This window comes from Stylophora pistillata, chromosome 9 (genome assembly GCF_964205215.1).
Source record: "Stylophora pistillata chromosome 9, jaStyPist1.2, whole genome shotgun sequence".
Classification (NCBI taxonomy): Eukaryota; Metazoa; Cnidaria; class Anthozoa; order Scleractinia; family Pocilloporidae; genus Stylophora; species Stylophora pistillata.
Genome location: NC_142527.1, coordinates 4710316 through 4732553, shown reverse-complemented (window position 1 = coordinate 4732553; position 22238 = coordinate 4710316). Strand labels below are relative to the sequence as shown.

Sequence of the window (22238 nt, the reverse complement as noted above, 5' to 3'; positions counted from 1 at the left end):
ATTTCCATTTCTGGTGTGGAAAAAGTGACACTGACAAAACACGTTCACTCTAGGGTTAAGATTTCTATTATGTTCAATTTAAATGAAGAGATCATGTGACTTTATTTGATATGTCTGTGCATAAAAGTGTATTTTATCGCCTTCATGCACCATAAGAAAAAACACCTACACAAGTATTTCTGAAGTGAAATACATCCTCTCTCTGCAAAACGTATTATACAGCTTCTTCTTTTGGCATTAGCTCTCTAGCACCAGCTCTCTCGTCTTCGGCATTCCCTCGAGGTCTTTGCAGGAAATGCAAGCATACAAGATATTCCATCACCTGTGACGAACAGTTATCCAAAGACAGTACAGTCAAGTTCTTGGAATTGGAAATGGCAATAAGGCTATACCATAAGTCTCTCAAAGAAACCTTGGGGCTGTGTCGGTGGGAAGGAGGGCAGGGTATTAAAAGTTAATTTGGTTTTATCAACTGAGTTTATAATGTACACCAGCAACCGTAAAGAATTTCAAAGCTGACGTTCTTGTGCGTTTGAGCTTCTGAGTGAATGACGAAGGGCTAAAGCTCAAAATATAATAAAAGTAATCCCGTACAGGCCTGATTTTTTCAGGTCTGATTTTCGCTATTGCTTAAATAGCGCTATCTACTGCGAGGATCGTGTGTCATATGTATCTAATACCGCAGTACAAATTATATGAACTTCATATATTTCATTGTATATAATAAAAGTAAGACAGTTTGTGCGATAACAGACAAAACAAAGATGAAAGTAATGTTTCCCATAAACTGAATGAGACAAACGACAGAAATCATCAATCACATAGTCAAATAGGGAATCCTTGTTTCAATATTTGCCTCATTAGCATAAGCAATTCAGTTTCTGATGGAGCTAAAAATAAATCAGTTCTGAATATCGAAAAGTCAAAGTACGATTAACTCGGCCAATGAATACGAGCCTGATGCATTGAATACTTTTTGTGCAACACGGGTTCAAAAACTCAAAATTTTACATAGAATGTATGAGCTCATTAGCGCTTTTGCCACCCAGAAATTTTGCAGTTTTTGATGGACTATTTCTCCTTGAACATTACACCCAAAGACCTAAAAATTTCACTATGTACTAAGGTTTTCTAGCTCTTTAGCTGCCTGAAGTCAATTTGTATCTAACAGGCTTCCTTCTTTACGCAAGCCGTATGCAAATGAGCAAAAATTTAAAGAATGACGTCAGCATGAATCCGCCTATAGGGAACCTCCGCTTCTCATCTACTTATCGAGAGAGGAGAGGCAGTTTTGTTTCAAAGTGTCTGTGAGGCTTTTGACGCCTTTGTAACAGATAACTTCAAGCAACCCTTCGACAGTTACAAAAGGGCGATCACATCAGTTGACCCGGCCACTTTTCATGTGGCCTATGGATGGATAAAACAACTTCCAGAATCAGAGACGCATAATGAAGGAGTTAAGGCTAACAAGTGCCTCCATATATTAAGAATTTTGAGAAAAGAACAATTTGACCAGAATGAAATAGATCTCCTTTTTAAGACAATTGTCATTACCTAGTTCAACTTAAGGCCATTCAGTGTAAGGTGCGTATGAACGCGATCTAAACACACCACAGAACTTTTCAAACAGATGTTACAAGCGGCGTTATATTTCAGTTCCATCGAATGTAAAGGATATCATGCATATGCAGGATGAGAAATTATTTAGTGGAGCTAGGGCCCTAAGCCATCATCCGTTAAATGAAATTCTGCCGAAGCCTAAGCCCCAGCAATATAATTTACGTCGCAAGGTTTGCCTCCACCTAAAGATTAACACAGATCGTTTCATGAACACATTTGTAACTAGACTAATTTTTAACACAACCTATTATAAGATGAAATAAACATTTTTTTAAAAATCGAGTTTCCAGATGGGATTTGAACCTGCGACCCTCCGTGATCTAGTCGGATGCTCTAACCACTGAGCTACAAGAGACTCTATGGCGAGCAAGGGTCAATTAGTGGGTATTGACTGGAACCGCATCACGCGGCTACACAGCCAAACGTCAGCTAGCGCATAGAAGCTCACTAACAGCATCACGCTGTCACATTAAAGCATCACATGCATTAAAGCATCACATGCAGCCAACCAGCCTCCAAAGTGAGCATGTAAAGATGTTATAATTAACAATTATTCCCCGAGCGCACGTTGGATATGAGATGATAGATAGCCAACGAGGCGCGTAGCGCCGAGTTGGCTAAAATCATCTCATATCCAGCAAGCGCGAGTGGAATAATTGTTTTATTAAAAACGCCCCCAAGAAATTATCATTTTGTAAGAAGAAACCGGATTTTTTAGCTCCCTTTTGATTTTAGGCTGACGCGTACGCTTACCATATTTGTAGATTATGGTATATTGGCTACTATACCATAATGGCTAAGCCAATAAAAAGTCTTGAATTGCATTATCCAATGATCCAGTTTTTAATAATTACAATTACAAACCTGTTATAATTCCATAATTTAATTTTTGCCATAGTATATTATTGTACTTTCATTACACAGTTTTTCGTTTATGTAACATAGGATATGTATCTTTTATCTTATGTTTTACTAAAGACTTCAAAACTTAAAAAAGGAATATTGCTCATCGAGTGGGAGCAGAATTGAATGCAAGGAAATGAGGAAAAAAGGGAAATTGAAATCCTTTTCAAGAAAATTACGATCCAAATGGAATGTCACAACTCTTTGACAATAACAGTAGCAGCTATACTTTGGTAGATTCTTCTTGTAAAGGGACACCTTCTACCTCGTCGCCAAAAGTTCCTCGAACGACTCTAGCTTCATCGCTCTTGCAGCAGCTACCGTACTTAAGACAAGCTCCAATGATTCCAATTACAGCTGAGAGCGCACCGACACAAATTCCCACGATTTTCAAAATGGCTCCAGTTGACCCTGCATGAGGGAAGATATGACATAAATAATCACGAAAATCCACAAATTGGCCATAAGGTTTGGAGAATTTAGTTCTCCGCATGGCTTTCTCCATCTAACCTGGTGTAATATTTCATGGGATAAATATTGCGTAATATTTCATATAAAAAAATCATTTTTAAAAGCCGGAGGGAAATTTGGCGCGTCTAAACTAACTCTTAGGTTATGGAAAATGTTGTTGTTCTTCGTGGTTAAACAAAGATTGTGTCCCCTTACAAAAGTGGAAATGAATTTTGTTGTTTTAAAGTCTGTTTTGATCAGCAGTTATTTTACCACAATTGGCAGTAACGTCGCGATCTGATTGGCCAATTTTCGGTTGTCGATAACAGTACAGACCATGCTAAACCACTGTCGATTTGTTACTATAAAGTGGCCAATGTTTCAAATGGTAGTACAATAACTGACCCCTTTATAGTAATTTTTGTTGGTTTTTGGTACTGCTTACCAAGGTTTCAAAACCCGTCCAGTCTAATCGGGCTTCCCCTCCCAGCTAGGTTCTGATTTCTGAGACAACACCCAATGTCGTATCAAAACATCGCATTGAAACCCACTCTCATTTGCACTCACTTTTTGTTTCAAAAGTTGCCTTGAATCCGGGGTATTTTGTCTTTCCGCTGGACCTGAACGCCACGCGAAGCTCCCAGTCATCCGAAGTAATGGCTGAAGGTTTTTGTGATCCACAATACTTTCCCAACAAATCACTGGTGTCAAACTGGCCGTCGCGTACCTCCACATAATCTTCAGAACATTCGTCGGACTGAGACAGATTAAAGGAGTCGAAGGATAGCTTGATGTTGTTATCATTGTCCACGCGAATGATCCAAACGCACTCGGAAGCGTCATCGTAAGGCAGAGGGTAGTTGTAGCTGGCCAGGCTTCCCGTTTCTGACGTAAAAGCGACGCGTTGACTACTCGCAGTGCAGGCGAACGAGGCTGGTACTGCAAAGAAGAGAAGAAATAACAGCTGTTATTATTCAACTGTGCTTCGTAGAGTACAAATAACGCGCAAGACGAGTACAAATATCACGCGATCTTTGTACTCCAGAAATATCCGCGAAATTCACCCGCACTGAAATAACAATTTGGCGTGTTGGATAATAAATCTCTTATTAGACGTTTTGTTGTGTAGTATCGCCGAGTATTTTTACTCGTTGTTTGTATTTTTAATCGCCCTACGGGCTCGTCAAAATACGGCACAACTCGTAAAAATACTCAGCGATATTACACGACAAAACGTCTAATAAGATATATTTATTACACACATGGAAATGAAACAGTCTGTATAACAGCCAAGTGGCTCATCAGGCCACTGACTAGGAGTATTTCTACTCCCCCCCTGGATGGAATGTGATATCTTCCCCTTGCGCTGTTATTGCACCATCCATAAAAAAGTTATACCATAACCAAAGTAAAGCGCGCGCTCTGATTGGTCAATTTAGCGTCCCCCATTTGCCCATGGGTGTACGCTGCTGACAAGAGCAAATGCAAAGACTATTTTTCCGCGCGCGCTTGTTTTTCTGGTCACGAAAGATTTGTTAAATAAAAGAAAACTCTTTTGCTACAATGTATCAATGTTATGTTATAAAACAAATGGTAAACACCACAGCGTACGCTATTGAGTTATGGATGCACTTGGGAGGTTTGCTAAGCACTCAAGAAGCGAGAGTCGCTCTCGGCTATCGCCTCGCGCGACTCTTGCGCTTCTTTCGTGCTTAGCAACCTCCCGCGTGCATCCATAACTCAATAGTGTACGCTGTCGTGTTTACCATTCGTTAATTATCCACATTCTTACCTTGATTCACAACCTCGAACTCAGCATAGAAACTCGCTCCAACACGATTCTGAACAGAAACAAACTGAACCCAAAGGTGGCGAGAGCTGGAAAACACTGAGCTTTCAAAGTTTCCGTCGCAAAAAGATTTAAGTAAGTCGCTCCATGAACTTCGGCCGTCGCGAATAGTGAGGGAGGACTGGGAACAATCGATTAAATCGAAGGACTTTATTCTCAGCTTCACGAAACGTCTCTCAGAAACTGTTATTATCCAGGTGCACCTGATACTGTCGCTAAATCTGCGCGGATAAACAGGAGAAAAAATCACTCCTTTTTCTCCAGTCAGAGAAATCACGTTGTTCTGAAATGGGTTCTTGCATGGTCCCATGGCGGCTGAGTATAAAGAAGACACAAAGAAAAGAGAAGAAAAATACACAGTTAGCAACAGGAACTTCCCAATAACAGTTGAAACTATCTGTCACATCGTTCCTTCCTCATCACGTTAAAAATAAATGAAGGTATAGTGACTAAGCTTCTTTAATTTTGCCATACTTACGATCAGGAAGTATTTGGTAGCTTGCATGGAATCCTGGGTATTTTCCGGAGCTGTCGCTCACAAAATCCACGTACATATTTGAATCATTCACTTGAATGACATCAGGGAGCGAGGAACCGCAGAATTTGCCAACTGGAGTCCTCCAAGAGTACGATCCCTGCTCGATCTTCACGTAATCGCCTTCGCAATCTTCAGATTGTTGTAAGTCAAAGAACTGAAACGTCAAACGGATCACGTGACCGGCCTGCCGTTCAATTACCCACAAGCACTTGACGTCATTGGAATAAGGCAGCGGATAATTGTAGCTGGCGAATTCGCCAGCGAAGTCTTTCATTTCAACGCGTCTTGATTCGTATCTAGTTATCTGACAAGAGTAATTAGCTGGGATTGCCTGAATGGACTGATATGTGGCGAAAAATCCACCAGTAACCTTTTTGGAAGAGCGAGATGTATACTCTATCATCAAATTGTTACCTCGCGAGTATACTAAGTCGGAGGATTTCTTGCAAAACTTTCCTAAGGAAATAGGAGTGGAATTTGTTCCATCAAAGACCTTAATAAAGTTCTCTGCGCATCTACCCTTGATGTTCCAAAATGTGAGTTTTATGAATTCGCCTGGGTTCACAGTGACGTTCCAAGTACATGTTCCTTGTTCCGCAATGAAAGGATACCCCCGAGTTGAGAAGCTTCGCCCTTCACCAGTCATATCCAACACTGAGTTTTTTCTCAGAACGCAGGTTCCCGATGCAACTGAAAAATGCAGTATTGATTTCTTTAGCGTTTAGGTCACTTATATATGCAGTATTTTAATATTTAATATTTAATATTTAATATTTAATATTTAATATTTAATATTTAATATTTTAGTATTTTAATATGCAGTATTGATTTCTTTAGCGTTTAGGTCACTTAAAAGAGAAATGGTTAGATATTCTAGTCTTCTCGGATAGGGACGAATAAATGGAGGTCCCGTCTCCTGCAGCTATTAATTAGTTAATTTGGTTAGGCAGGGGACGTTAAAGAACCCACTTCACGAGATTACTTTGATGTGGTCTGGCCTGGTTACTGGGAATAGGGGGGAGGGGGTATCTGTTATATTCGCTTTCATTTGATTGTAAACTGCTTAGCAGTCTGGTAAAGTCCCCCGTACAGTGTTGTAAAGCGCCATGAGTTTAAGATATGAGCGCTATATAAATACAAGTTATTATTATTATTATTATTATTATTAATCTTTAACTCCCTTAAGTGACTAAGAAAGACTTTCTCCTTGCACTATGAATACAATAACAACCAGGAAAGTGACGAGAATAAAGAGAAATAAAAACAGGGGTATTATCAGTTGATTCAAAAGCAAGATTTAAGAACTAACATATGAAAATTGTATAGACAGTACGGGGAATTATTAATAAGATCTTGGGAAGGAAAGGAAAACTGCAAGGTCTCACCGCGTAAAACTGATCGGTGGGCCTCTTCATGAAACAACTCAATGAAAAGACTCGTTGTCTGCTTGACTGACCGACGTTCTGACTCATTAATTGATTATTTGATTCAATGCGACTACTTGGGGAAAATGAATGAGCGAGTAAGGAACTAAGCGGCTGGCAGACTGAGTGACTCACTGACTCACTGACGGGCTGTCAGACTGACTGATTGACTAACTGTATGACTGACCCATGACATGCCATAGCAATTGGATACTACAGTGTGGACACGTTGAGTCACAGACTGACTGACGAACAGACTAACGGACACATTGAATCACAGATTGTCTGACAGACAGACTAACGGACACGTTGAATCACAGATTGACTGACAGACAGACTAACGGACAAGTTGAATCACAGATTGTCTGACGGACAGACTAACGGACACGTTGAATCACAGATTGACTGACGGACAGACTAACGGACACGTTGAATCACAGATTGACTGACGGAGAGACTAACGGACACGTTGAATCACAGATTGACGGACAGACTAACGGACACGTTGAGTCACAGATTGACTGACGGACAGACCAACGGAAACGTTGAATAACAGACTGACCGACTTACCCGCAGGCACTGCAGCGTAGTCTGCAATGAATCCTGGACCACTTTGTTGTAGTGAAAGAGCTCTCACCTTGATACTAAGCTCGCGTCCGGTCGAGTAGAATTTAAACGATGGTTTTGTACCAGAAAGGGAAATAGAAATAGGAAGTAATCCATTTATTCGATCTGCGATTTCAGCATAATCGTATTGTCCAAGTCGGTAGGACGTGAATTCTATTCGTACTACTTTTTCAGAAGGCACAATTATCTTCCAAGAACACTCATTGATCAGGGTATCATTGTAACCACTTGGATACCCGGGGGTCTCGATTGTTCCTGAGGAATCCCCGAAGAAGATATTCATGTTCTCGTCGTAAGAGTTTCCAAAAGAACAGGTGGTTACTGTAGAGAAAATGATAAAATAAAACAAAAGAAAATAACCATCAGTTAATTAATCACACAGTGCGTCAGTCATTAAGTCAATCAGTTCGTTAGTTAGATAGTCAGCAAGGTCAGTCATAATCCAGATAATAGGGACCTTAAGAAACCACGACGGCGACGGCAACAAGGACGTGGAAAAACAAGAGATCTAATTGGCAGAACAATAGCTCAGCACGTGCGTTTTGAAACTTTGTACATTTCTTAGCCGTCTTATGCAAAACAACAACGTGAAATCGCCAAAATTTGCGTCGTCTGCGAACCGAAACCGCGACGGCAAATTATTTTAATTTCCATTTGGAACTCAACGGCTACTTTATACGTCATACTGAAGTTGAGCTGTGGCGCTGTATGAGACAGTAAGCTCCCGCGCAGCCATTTTTGAAATTCTAACTAAGAGTAGAAATTCATTTTTTAATCGAAGTCTTCCTTGGCGTCGCCGTCGTGGTTTCTTAAAGTCCCTAATCACAGAAGCGGAGGTGTTGTTACTACAAGCAATATAGTAACAACAACCAACAATTCTAGAGCGACAATGAGTGGCGAAAGAAATCAGAACGTCTCCCCTTCGACAACCGCCCACTCAACATTATAGACGGAAAACTAGTAATTCATCTCTAATACTTGCAAGTCCCTCCTTCTGCCCATACAATGTCGCCTGTAATTTGTGACTATTTTGTAACACCGGGCAATATTGAAATGGGGGAGAGATAGAAATAATGAATGTTAGAGGGAAAATTCAGAAAAAAAAAAAAAAGAACCTGCCAAAACTTTCGCTACCCGTTGTAGTTTTGAGGTTCAACCCTAACTGCCTCTATTGTCCCTTCCTAAGCCACGAAAGAATTACCTTTCCTTACTGCGGAGTAACGGACAAGTATCCCCTTTTCCTCGTTTAGAAATGTCCGTGGACTCTGATCGCTCTTGAAGACTACGAAGACAGATTGAAACTTTGAGTAAAGCTCATTCTTAGGAAGATCAATGGGGATGAGTTGGGAGCCATCGACATCGAACACCTCCACACTGTCACGAACATCCAGCTGTTGTGTTATCAAAAGCTTAACCACGTGACCCTGGGGAGCTGTGATGTACCATCCGCAAGTTGTGTTTAAGGGATAGCCATCGGGGTAGTAAGGACTGGTGAAGTTACGTTCCATTGGCGACAGCGGAGCGTCCAAGGTGCTGTTTGTAGAACACAGCTCTAGAAAATGGCACACACTTATTAACTTTATTATTCGTGGTTACTAATGGCAATGCAACTTTTCACCAAGTGTCGCAAAAAAATTCCGGCTTTGCCTTACAATTGAGTTTTCCTTATCTCGCATTGTGACTTCATCCTATTGAAACCGGGATAAGCTTAAGCATTATGGGGCAATGGGCTCGAAGGCAGATGAGCACCCTCATTAAGGGGGGGGGGGGGGCGAGAAATACTCTAATAATCTACATTTGAGTAGTTTAATAATCTATATTTGAGTTACAGTTTACCTTGCTTAGCAAATATTGCATATGTCAAAGACAATACCGTCGACCTTTCCACTCCTCCGGTCTTTACCTCCAATAACACGTTATGACCAGAAGAGAAAAAGTACCCTGAGAAATCCCTTTTCCTGCTACAGTCATGTTCAAACATTACGTCACTGCCGACATTGTTTCCATTATAGATCTTCACAAAATTACCACTACAGGGTAACTTTTGGCTGTTAACATAGACGGTGAGTAATATCCTGAACACATTTCCTACAGGGGCTGATATAATCCAGTTGCATGTCGCATTTTTTGGAAAATATCCAGGAAAAATTGTGCCATTTCGCTCAGTTAGCGTGACTGTCGACTGCTGGTTTTCACTGCAAGCTGAAAAATGAAAAAAAAAAAAGTCTTAAGGATCAGGAAGATGGATGGGTGAACTGAATGGATGAATGGATGCACGCGGTACAACAGATGGATGGGTGAACTGAATGGATGAATGGATGCACGCGGTACAACAGATGGATGGGTGAACTGAATGGATGAATGGATGCACGCGGTACAACAGATGGATGGGTGAACTGAATGGATGAATGGATGCACGCGGTACAACAGATGGATGGTTAGGAGATAGATGGAAACGTTATTTAGCTACGTTAACTTTGATCAAAACTTACAGGCGCACTCGAAATTTTTTGCCAGCTTCTCTTCTACAGGGAAGCAATTGAAAATGATCGGCACCTGACTCTACTTCACAACTCTGTCAAAAGGGGAATGCACCACAGTTTCGACTCAATGTCAGTGGATAGGTTACCAAAAAGAGACTGACATGATGGTCAATAATCTATAAGTATTCCAATAAAGGGTTGAAAAATAATAATAATAATAATAATAATAATAATAAAAAAAAACATCTTAGTATTGGGCCAATTGACACTTTTATCGTTTTATATTGATCATTTGTATTTAAGTAGTATTAGATATTATTATAGTTAACAGTCCTGTCATGCAGATAGGTTACGAATTTTCGCCCTATCTTGCTTAGCTCACTAGCATCCAAACGTGTATACTCCATAATAATAACATTCGTATGATGCATGATCCTCGCAGTAGAGAGCGCTATTTATGCAATAGCGAAAATCAGACCTGAAAAAAATCAGGCCTGTACGGGATTCGAACCACTGACCTCTGCGATACTAGTGCAGCGCTCTACCAATTGAGCTAACAACCCAACTGGAAACAGGCCGTTAAGTTGATTCGTAATAAACCCGTGATGATAAATCAGATACAATGTATATATGAAGTTCATGCATTTTGAACTGCGGTATTAGATACGTAGATGCACGATCCTCGCAGTAGAGAGCGCTATTTATGCAATAGCGAAAATCAGACCTGGAAAAAAATCAGGCCTGTACCCTGATTTTTTTCAGGTCTGATTTTCGCTATTGCATAAATAGCGCTCTCTACTGCAAGGATCGTGCATCATACGTATCTAATACCGCAGTTCAAAATATATGAACTTCATATATACATTGTATCCAAATAATAATAATAATGTACGTTAATTGAAGCTCCCCCTTAGGGGCTTTTCAACCACAATGTAGACTAACTAAGAGCTTAAAAATCCCCACTGGCAGGAGGCAGACCAGTGGGCTATTTACAGAGCGCAGCCAAGGAGTTGAACTAGGGGCAACCAAGAACAAATCCAATGAGTGGCAGGGTGGAGGACTTGAACCCGGGACACCGGATTACAAGTCCAGCACCCTAACCACTCGGCCACGCCGCCTCCTACAAAAAATGTGTGAACACTCGGCTAACTAGTTCTACTAGTCGTCATAAATAAGCATAGTGGTCATCATGCATACTTTGTCTGAAAACTTTGCAAAAGGTTGTGATGTTGTCGAATTTCTTGGTTATTAGAATGTAATTTAAACATATTTTCAGGTGTTATGGGGCGTTCAAGACGTTGGGTAGGGGAGGGTGGGCTGAGAAATCGCACCCCAATCCAAACCCGTGCACCAATTCAAACATTCCAAAATGTCCCCTGCACAGTTCGCTTGCACAAGCAAACCTCTTAACAGTGAGTAGTGAGTCCAAAATTGACTGATTACTATTCATTAAGGGACAGTTCTCCACTAAGGAAGTCCTTCACCATGAGATTTCGACGAGCGCGGTCTTGGGGTAATGGTTTTTCAAATGTTGAGAGCATTTTTAAAAAACGCTAGGCAAAGCAAGTCTAGCGGAAAGCACCAAGGGTCTGTAACTTTCTATTAAATTCTTGTCCTTTGTCAGTTTATCCATCAAGCATAACTATAAAGTGAAGCCCTTTGTGTATGAACTTGATGAATGAGGCCTATTCAACAGAAAATTAACTCACACAATTGTGACTCTCGCAAATGAACAACAAATGAATCCTTCCGATTAAAACATCGATATCTGCACGAGACCTTTTAGAGAAAGGTCAATCGAAAAAACCTAAACATAACCACCCATAGAGATTATTGCTCGAGAAGTAAACAAGCCTTTAAAATGGCCAAGAACAAACCAGTTGAAGACAGTTGAAACTATTATCTACCTCGCAGGTCTTTAAGTCAAGAGGATTGCACTGGGACCGCAAAGTAGTCCAATTATTTGCCTCTTTGGCAAAAGAGTTTAGAAACTCTTCGTGAGGGCTAAACCCCCTATAACTCAATCGAAACATTTCATCTAAAAGAATCAGAGACTCGATGCCTTGTCAAGCTAATTTTATGCTCCGATGGAGATATTATTCACATCGAAACGTGTTGGTGGGGGGAGAGGTCTACAAACCCCACTTTCCTCCCAACCCTTTTTCTTTGAGAAAACAGAGCCCGTTACCTTTGTTCAACGCCGTCTATGGGAGTTTAAACGCTTGGTAATGTAACATGTTCCTAACTGAAAATAAGTGCGCAATGTAATATTGCGTAACTTAATGCTATCATTTTATGTAGAAGATTCTGGTAGGAGTGTTCAGCTTGGTTTGTGTTCTTACAACATATGTTTAATCTTCCAAGGTCAGTTAACCAGCATGCGGCTGCCCAGACATGCTTACCGACAAGGAATATATTAGCAAGCAATTAAGAGTTTTTACAGTTGGTAGTCAGCAAGAATCAAAGGATAAGAAACAGTACAGAGTTTGAGTCAGACGACTAGAGTTAGCGAGAGTGAAGTGAATTTGATGCAAAAGAATTATATATTCAAGAATCGAGCTATTAAAGAAGACTAAAAAAGATGGGTCCAGAGTCCTTGGTGCTTTCGAAAAAGCATGTTACGGTCTGCTACTAGTTTCCCTGCAAGGCTGCAAATAACTAACGGGCAGTCGCCGGTCACGTTGTCCGGTCAAACATGCTTTTGCTCGGACACTACCCGTTTTTGGCCGGTCAAATTTTAACAGTCCGAACTCTTGCGATAGTGAACCCAGATTGCACAGTAATCCTTTTACAACTAAAAAACAACTGAATCCAAGTCGGTCTGGCAATAAAAATTGCAAGTCAATAATTTTACTACTCTTTACTGCAGAAGCAGCCTCGCTTTGAGTACGTGGAACGGTTACGCAAGATACAACCGCAAAAAATTTACTTTACATCTTGCAAAATCACTTTAAATTAAATATTACACTCAGAGCCCTTTTTTTTAAAGTTACAGTTGTGAATTTTTGTTAGAGTAAAAGAGTGGTCGGATTCTCCAGGTTTTGGGCCTTTTGCTTGCTTTTTGCACTTTGCAACAAATGCTACTTGGAGTATTCTCGATGCAACAAGATTATTCTTCGTGAGGGTGCTTTCCGATCATTCAATCGATCAAACAATCGATCACTTTATTTGAGAGTAAATGATGGTATCTAGCCAAAGGTAAAACCCTCTACTAACTGGGAACACTTAAATTAAGCAAATAAAATAATGGAAGACACGATGATTTTACGATCGCGACAGGACTTGATGACATCGCGGAAATTTGCGACTGCCGGGAATTTCTCGACCACTAATTTGTCTACTTTTATATTGGTTTTTTTTTTCTTTTGGAAACATGACTGTGTCCCTTGTGATTAGCAAACAGTTAAAAATTAAAATTTCTTTGAACGAGTCGGTAAAGGATCGGACAAGATGAAAATTTGACCGGACATTGTCCGTTGACCGGCCGTTATTTGCAGCCCTGACCCTGTCATTACGACCCAGCCAATTGAAATACCTATCTGTTTACGGAATCAATCTACAAGCTGTAGACAATTATTTTAGGAAAACTTCCGTTTGAAAACCGGAATGCGGAAAGGATAAATGTGGTCACAAATCAAAAATAGCCATAGATTTTTAAAACGTAGCCACTCGAGATCGCATCGACCTCTGTTACAAGTAGAATTCCCAATATTAAATCGAGTACTTCGACTCTGGGAAGCGAGAAACACGAGAATTTTATGAGTTGGGGCGTCAACAAGTTCAAAAATATATACTTCAATACATATATACTATATACTTCATCACGGAAAATTATACTAATCGTGACATTAAACTATTTTCCAAGCCGGTGAGCACGCTCATTTCAGCCAATTATCACACATGATAACCATGCAACTTTCTCACGAATATGTAAAATAATCTTCTTAGATTAAACAAGGATGGTTTTTACCATCTTTCTTTTGCCGCTTAAAGTTTCGCATTTTCACTAGTCTCTTCAGCAGCATCATTTTCACTGGTATATTTTCCACTTCTAAGATATCTTAAATCCTTAACATCTTCCAACTGCTTATCGATGGGCTTTTTACTTGTTAACTTTCTCGTTTCGTGAACGCGGTTAATGCTTAATGGAGTCAATCTTGCCGGGGTAGAGAGCTTCCTCGATGGTGCCACAGAGTTTTTCAAGGAGATTTTGTTCGTTGTGGCACTATCAAACGGCTGTCCTGGTTGTTTCTCACTTCTACTTTTTACCGGTAAGTTCGATGAGTCTAAATACGACCAACTTCTTGCACGAGGGACGTTAGTGTTAATCCGCCTGTCGCTTAGCTTTTCATCATACAATTGCTCCCAAGACTTTTGTCTTCGCGTCGTCTTCTCGCGAGGTGATGCTAGTTCGTTTAGGCCAAGCACCTCCGACAAATCCGAGAACGACTTCGATCTCCTCCCACTGTCGTGTAAAACTGGCAATGTCACGGCACGATATCTCCCTATGCGAGGAGAATCCGGTGGTGTTAGGAGCTTAGACTTCGGTAACTCACATTCTTCCGTAGAAACTTTGATCGCTGGAAGTTTGGTTTTCATGACTCGAAGAAATCGCGCCTGCTCAGCGTTCAGATTACAGCACTTGTTTTTATACTCGCTTTCCAACAATCCATACGTTGATTTCAAACACTCCGACTGGCCTCGATTCGTCGCAAGAGCTCTTTTAGCCGTATCGGTCAAATCAGATTTCTGACGCCTTAACTCCATTAGCAGGTAAAAGTACGAGTACCGGTAAAATCAGTATGATCCCAACAGTCGCCTACGATACACAATGTTTTGTAACAAAGTCACCATGTAGTCTGTTGAAATTACTCGCAATTGTTACGCATGGCCAATCGTTGCGTGATCGATAACAAGATTAATCAAGGTCTACTGCCCAAACGTTAAATTTCAAGGAGAATACGTCTGACGTTCAAATTTAGGCACGTAGCTTAAGAAATTTACACCAAAGGCTAACAACTATCATATTCTGTTCCGTTTCTGTCTTGTTTCTTTGTCTCCTCTTTGGTAAGTGTTGTAGTCTGAGGGCCAACACGTGATTGATGGCTATTACAAGCCCTGCTTTATATTTCCAATATTTTTAATCTATATGTCTGTTTTCTGTTTAGCTTTGTCTATTTGTCAAGTAGAAATCTTGGCACCGATTCGTTGTTGGGGACCTGATGAGACTCAAACAAAGATCAGGCTTAAACAGTCTAAACATTGAAAGACATGAGCCCTTCTATGTGCGGAAGGCATGTAAGTCCTTCGGTATATAGACATTTTCCAAGTAGTGGAGAACGTCTTACCATCTACAGACGTCATTGGGAAAGTAGCTCTCTCTCTTGAATTATTTTAAGTCCCGAGTTTTATTTTTTTTAGAGCCCTCGACCTCCCACACGGAAGTCTATTGCTCCCCAATCGAGATAATCTATATTCGGTCACATCAAAACAAACCGTTATCATCGTCTCTCTGATAAACAATGTTGCTCTTCCAATGAAAACATTTACCAAAGATAAACTGAAACCGCTTCGTAACGATTCAGTGACCTTCAGATGACATTCTTGGCATAGGGTAAGATATGGACTGGACTGGAATATTTTTTGGACGATTTTTTAGACGACTGTTTGGACTAATTTTTGGACGATTTTTTGCGGAGCAGCGCAAAATGTTGATGTACGAGAAGTCAGTCGAAAAACCGATTCAAATAATTATTACGATCGAGTAAAAGCTCCATTAACCAGTAGTGTTTACAATTAAAACCACCTACCACCCCTCCCTGAGTAATAACACTCTTCCCCCACCCCTTCCTCAGTACTTATCGACTACACCCACCCCTTCCTGAGTACTTAAGGTGCGCCCCCCTTGTAAAATGGTCCAGAAAATAGTCCAGAAAAATCGTCCAAAAAATAGTCTAGTCCAGTCCAGTCCAGTCCAGTCCAGTCCATATTTTACCCTATGGCTCCATTCTTTTAGCTTCTCACCCCCAATGTTTGCCTTAAAAACGAATTGGTAAATCCTATTATCGCCTCTACAATTTAATTATCAATTCCGCTACGCAAGTCCCTGCGTAATCAGTATTGGGCTATCCAGAAAGCAAAATAATTGCATAGAACAACTCCCCAATCAAGATATCTTCAAAAACCGGAGCACAAAACCTTGCTTAAAATTAAACACAGTCACTCTTACTTGAAGTATAGAATGTAGGTAAACATACTAACGCTTCAAAGCAGAGAGGAAGTTAAGAATGCCGGTACTTGAAAAGGATCTTTTCCCTGGCAAACTGCCCGCATTTAACCGTAATGATTTCACCCGGAATTTTTCCATATATACAGAGAAACATTTTCAGGTTAATTTCCTGGGTGACCTATCTTAACAAAAAATTTATTTTTAAAAAGTGATCAACAGCAAAAGGAACAAATAATGGGCGAGAATATCTCTCTGGAATAAGTTCACTTCACAAGCACTTCCGCCAAGGTCATCTATTGCATAACTTGCGCCTATGGCAAAAAGATATACATCGGTGAAACAGGAAGATGACTAGGTGACCGATTCCGAGAACACCCCCGCGACGCAGAAAGGGATGACAAAGACGCATCCAAACCAGTCGCTAGACATTTAAATCCGCCTAATCATTCTAAGCAGTACATGGCAGTCTGCGACCTTTCCTGACATTTTGGCAGTTCCAAGGAAAGCCGCAAAACTCTGGAACAAAACTTTATCTTTTATTGGCGGTCATACTGGAATAGCACAGCGGCCAAATGTCTACCCATGTGCAAAAGTTGTGATGACTAAGTGGCACGGAGGTTGTTCGCCTTCAGGATGTCAGACCCGAGTTGTCTTACAGGCTACAAACAATCATACAAGCTCGGTGCTCGGTTCATAACCGATACTTTAGAAACGAGCCCGGGCTCGCGTCCTTCTAGAGAGGATCGAAAACCGCAATCAATTAACAAAAGGCGGATGTTGAGCCTATCAAATAAGACAAGCCTAGGATTTATGTATACAAAATTTTTGGGAGAGTACAAAAGTACTTCCACCACAAGGTCGGGACAGGGCACCAGGTCACCCCTACCCTGCCCCACTTGCTGATTATGAAAGAAGCCAGTTATTCTGATTTACTCTTGCACAGTGAACCAGATATAATTTTAGATCTGTACAACGGAACAAGTATTCTGTACATGACAAAGGGGGAGGGGCTGGGGTGTAGTTGCTAACTGGAGAATCATTAATGTATTTGAGAAGAAAATTTCTCTACAAACTGTGCTTGAAGTGATACTATTCTATCGAAAAAAAAGGAAAAAAACTTGTGAAGGTGGACAGAACTCCCAATTATGAACAGAGGAGATTGCTCTGTGGTCTACACTTAAGCCCCATTTATGTGGTCTCGGTAACCGAGACAACCCCTCTCCGCTAAGTTAGCCTGGGTGAGCTAACTTTTCACTTAGTTCATTAAAAAACTTTAGCCGCCTATTTACAAGAGGTTATGAAACTCATCAGGGGTAGGCGACAAAACTCGGGAGGGGGGGGGGGAGTTGTCTCACCCTGGCAGGTAGGGTAACCCTGGCAGGCAGGGCAACTTTTCCTCGTGTTAACACCTTGTCTTGCCAACCCGAGATGAAACAACTCGAACAGAAAATGTTTGTGCACATTATAACCAGAGCATGTGCATATTACAGCTATTCTTTTCCTGTCATATGCCACTTTGTCAAATATTTATCCTGGCCTGGTCAAATGAGGGTTAGCACATGTCAAATTTCATAAAAATGCTCCTTAGAGTTGTCTAATGGGGAGGTTTGTCTCAAGTACCCGAAACCATTAAAATGTGGCCTTAGGGAACAAAAAAGGACAGTTTAAATGAAATGAACAACTGCATCACAATGCCTGCCTTTTTGGTGTATTTCGTGATTTATGATCACTTGTGATGCTTCAAAAGGTATTCAAATTGCACTCACTTATGGCTGGTGCAATTTCACAACCTTTTGAAACGTGACTGGCACCAATACATATATCTTATTAACCAAGCGTAAGGGCCATACTGGGAGAATATCAGCCCAAGGTCTTGACAGTACGGAATGAGCGCAGCGAGGTCCGTACAAAAAAGACCGAGGGCCTATATTCTTCCAGTACGGTCCCAAGCAAGCTTGGTTAATAAGAGATTTGTTATACTACTGAAGTTCAAAGGGACACAAGTGCGGTATCATTCGGGACCATTCAGGACAGTGCCTGGTCCAATACTTAGAGAATATTGGACTGGCAATGGAGCATTTTGATTGGTTGATTTTAGTTATTGGCCCTCTGACTGCCCGAGTCGTGTAAGAAATTACAAAATGCACTTGCCTGTCATTTCCCATGCATAACAATTACCCAGTAAAAGGTCACAATAATCATAAAACACCACTTAGAAAATTACAGCTACTCTGTAATGTCTTGGTTAAAAAAAAGAAACAACAACAACAAGTAAAATAGAGAATAGCAGAGTTAATCTGCTGATAGCAAACATAGGTCTACTTGGGAAAAAATAATTATTTTCATCAGGCCAAGAGAAAATTGTTCAATAAATGTAAAATAGATAATTTGCATATAGGTATGCACAATATGTAGTTTACTTTTTACTATATAACTCTATGTACCTCCAGCAGTTAACACCTTAAACAGCACACACAAGCCTGAAAGTTCAAAAGAGAGAGTATTAAATATTACACATCTATTCATAAACCCTTTTCATCCTAATATCAGTATGAATATTCTCCATACTGTTCTCTAGACATTTTCTAAGGTGCTGACAAGAAGAATGTGTTAAATAATCAAGTGTCTTTTGTTGATGATCATTTCCTTTATTCTCCTGACCTTAATGTGTTCTGCAGGAGCGATATCGTAAGGAGAAATTAAGTGCTTATCACTCTTAGCGTTAAAAGGGTAAACACATCTTTTGGTTTAACTTATCAGTGAGTTTAGAAAGTGGCCATGAAAAAACTCTAAAATATTAAATATTTTCCACCTTGGTCATTTAGCCTTATAACACAATATTTGCTCTGATGAAGGGCTAATGCTCAAAATGTCAGCTATGAAACTCATTGTGGTGACCAAGTTACAATATCAACTCAGTCAATAAAACTAAAATTACTTTGTTATACTCTTTCACCAACATTTCCAGAAATACCCTACTCATGACCCAAATGGGTAAATTTGTACCCAATTTCAAATTGGATGGGATCCAAACCACACCCTAGACAGCCCAAGTTAGGGTGTATTCCCTATCTCAGTGGCTGAGGATGTAGAAAAGTTTCAACCGTAAAGTTATCTTAAATTGCTCAGACAAAAACTTACTAACTGAAAGACACTAACCCACAATGTAACTCTTCTGGTGAAGATCAAGTGCAAGCAATTTGACAGATGTAATTGCCAAACATCAAAAGTTATGTCTATTCATTAGGTTCTGTGCCATGATGCCTTGCTACAACTGAAACCTTTAACCTCCACCATCCCCCCCATGGTAAACAAAATTCCCTGTAAGGCAGACAATCCTCTCTTAGTACCACATAGAAGGCCCCCCTCTTCACCCCTCCCCTCCCCCACCAACTCCTAAATCACTCACTCAGAACATCTGATACGCGCACATCAGTAACATCAGCATGCGTACACATGAGAAATGTGGAGAGCAGATAGAAGCACTGGAGTTCAGTTTAGTTCCGTCAAAACCATCAATTTATCTAGTTAAATTAATATAAAAATAAACGTGTTCGTTTAACTCTCAATTTTTTTTCATATAAACATGATCGAGTTTGTAGACACCATCAAGAAGCCTACATTGTACTCAGAATCTTAAACAAATCTTTAGGATCATATGTAAAAAAAGGCTAAAGTAGAAGATACGGAATCGAATCGCATTTGTTTCCGACATCGATCGGTGGTTGAGTTATTTCTTTTCAAAATTTTGCCATTTCGGTTTATATTGAAATTACACTAAGTAATCAAGTTTTATTCCAAGAGCGTCACATTTGACATTAGTAAAGACTCTTGTAACTCGTGGCCCTCCGTACTGCAACAATGGAAAACGTACATGCCCTTCGGCTCAAACAAAAACGATAGACGCGTTCATTAATGCAAAATACCTACTTAATATATAAATTCATCAATGGACAAAAACGTAACAGAAAAATTAAACATGGTAATTTCTTTCATCAAAATCTCTGTCAATGTGCAAAAAGTAAATCGCCAAAGTACGTAAACAGATTCCACACCAGCCTGTGGCGTTACAGGTGAGTGATCAAAAGCCCCATTGCAAATCTACGACCTTCAAAAACACACAAGGTTTTGACATTTTTTGCTTAACTTCAAAAATGCCTACTCACCACAGTAGACCAACATCCAATTAAACAGAATGCGTAGCGCCGAACAATAAATTGAATTTTTCAGTTGGCTGAGGCTCCCAGGAAGAGATTGAGACGGGACTAGGACGTGACAGGGTATGTCACGCTTGACGGTCACAACTGCATTTTCTTGGACAAGCCCCTTATGACGCTATATCGAACGCGTTCGTCGAGGGTCGAACACTCAAGTTTATAGTACAGCGGTTAAATTTGAAATAGGTCGTGTAAGCTGTAGCACGTGTTCCCCACGAAAAGTTTAAACCCGAAGTGTGCAAAATCGTACTGAACATAGTTAGCTGAACAAAGGATGAAGATATACAAAAACAAATGAAAATGTTTTCAGTATATTTGAGCTATTTACAAGGTTATCAGTGCGCCAATAAACCTAACAGTAACGTTTGAATTTTGGACAGTAACTTCGACTCTTAAGAGTAAATTTTGAGCGAGATTCTCCTTGCAGCGTTGAGTCAATTTTTCCCTTACGTAACGCGAAAAACTTGTCAACACTTTAGCGTCAAAGAATTCGTGAAATAACGGGAATTTCAGGAATTGTACACAGCCTAGCTTAGTCTTAACCCAGCCCCACACTGGGAAGAATATTCTCTACCATCAATTTACGTCACTAATCCGCAACAATGTTGTGAAATTAACAACGGCAGATAAAGCTGGAGAGAGTCTGAGAAATCAAATCCACTTTGATGCAACTTGCGTGGAAGTACTGGCCACAACTGTCGTATCCCAGCCAATCTTCTCCATCGTCGTCATGGCACACTATGCAGACGTTGATATTTCTCCTACAGCGGACGGAACAAGTATTTCATTATCATTCACTTAAGTATGTCTTCTTTCTTATTGGGTCAGAACTCATACTTTGACTCTTAACTCTATATCAGGATCAAACCCAATGCTTAGCAAGATTAAAGGATATGCAGTTTGGAAACAAGCTATGACCTAGGTTACTTACTCGTGGATGTCATCGTAACAACAACCAAACACCATAGACGTTATTAGTGCACGTTCGGTTGCTATGTCGAAAGCTGCATCTACGGAGGACTCTTCACACAAACATCTAGCAAACTGAAAGAAACGATCGAAAACAACAATCAATCATTGGGAAAAATAAGTGAAGAATATGCAATATTCCGTTAAATTCCTTTTAAGGCAGAAATAATTCAGTGGTTGCTAAGGTATATTTAATCGAATGCACTTTCTTCCTAGTTACCATGTGAGGGTAAATATTTCGTACCTTAACACCTCATGATTTAATGAGAATAGTGACTTCTGTATTAAAATTAAAAACTAAATATCGCGTGTGGGTGCAGAACGTGAGACAAATGAGAATTCCGCACTTGTTCCCATCCTTCTGTTTTAAGTGCACCAGCTCGATGCAACGCCAAGATAGAGAAAGCCAGCCCATTTTGGTGTCTGCGACCTCACTACAAATATAATGATAGGCAACTAAAGGGTTACTTTATTCTCAAAGTGACTGCCGTTTTAAATTGAATGAAAAAGGTTTTTTCACTTACGACTTAATAATTTTAGACTTGTCATAAGCACTGAAAGTAGACATTGCATGCCTATCATGTTCGCTCTTCTGTTGGCAGAACAGGGCAAGTCAATAAGTCATGTCTACAGTACTTAGTCCCTACTAGATAAATAGGGTTCATTTATCACAGCGAGGAACGCTTTCGTATATTTTATGAAACCGCAGTACACATATATGATTTTCATTTATTCAAATTTATTGGTGCCGTTTAATACGAACCAACATAATGACCTGCTCCCAGTTGGCTTGTTAGCTCAGTTTGTAGAGCACTGCACCTGTATCGCAGAGGTCATAGGTTCAAATCCCGTACGGACCTAAAATTTTTTCAGGCCTTATTTCCACCTACTAGATAAGTAGGGTTTAGTACTGCGAAGAACGCTTTCAT

At 40.2% G+C, this 22238-nt stretch overlaps 1 protein-coding gene across 2 annotated transcripts; it reads right to left on the bottom strand.

Annotated features, from left to right (window-relative positions):
• Positions 1–2487: 2487 nt before the first annotated feature.
• LOC111338164 (tolloid-like protein 2) lies at positions 2488–20436 on the bottom strand. Of its 2 annotated transcripts, XM_022944595.2 has the most exons (9): positions 20290–20436; positions 18568–18603; positions 9248–9613; positions 8613–8963; positions 7355–7732; positions 5301–6050; positions 4766–5137; positions 3541–3912; positions 2488–2934 (listed from the first exon to the last, which is right to left on the bottom strand). In XM_022944595.2, the coding sequence occupies exons 1-9, from the start codon at positions 20303–20305 to the stop codon at positions 2747–2749; spliced, it is 2829 nt and encodes a 942-aa protein (XP_022800330.2). In that variant the 5' UTR covers positions 20306–20436; the 3' UTR covers positions 2488–2746. The 2 variants fall into 2 exon arrangements, with proteins under 2 accessions (XP_022800330.2, XP_088589161.1); XM_088733035.1 differs by lacking the exons at positions 18568–18603; positions 20290–20436 and adding an exon at positions 9904–10009.
• Positions 20437–22238: the final 1802 nt, after the last annotated feature.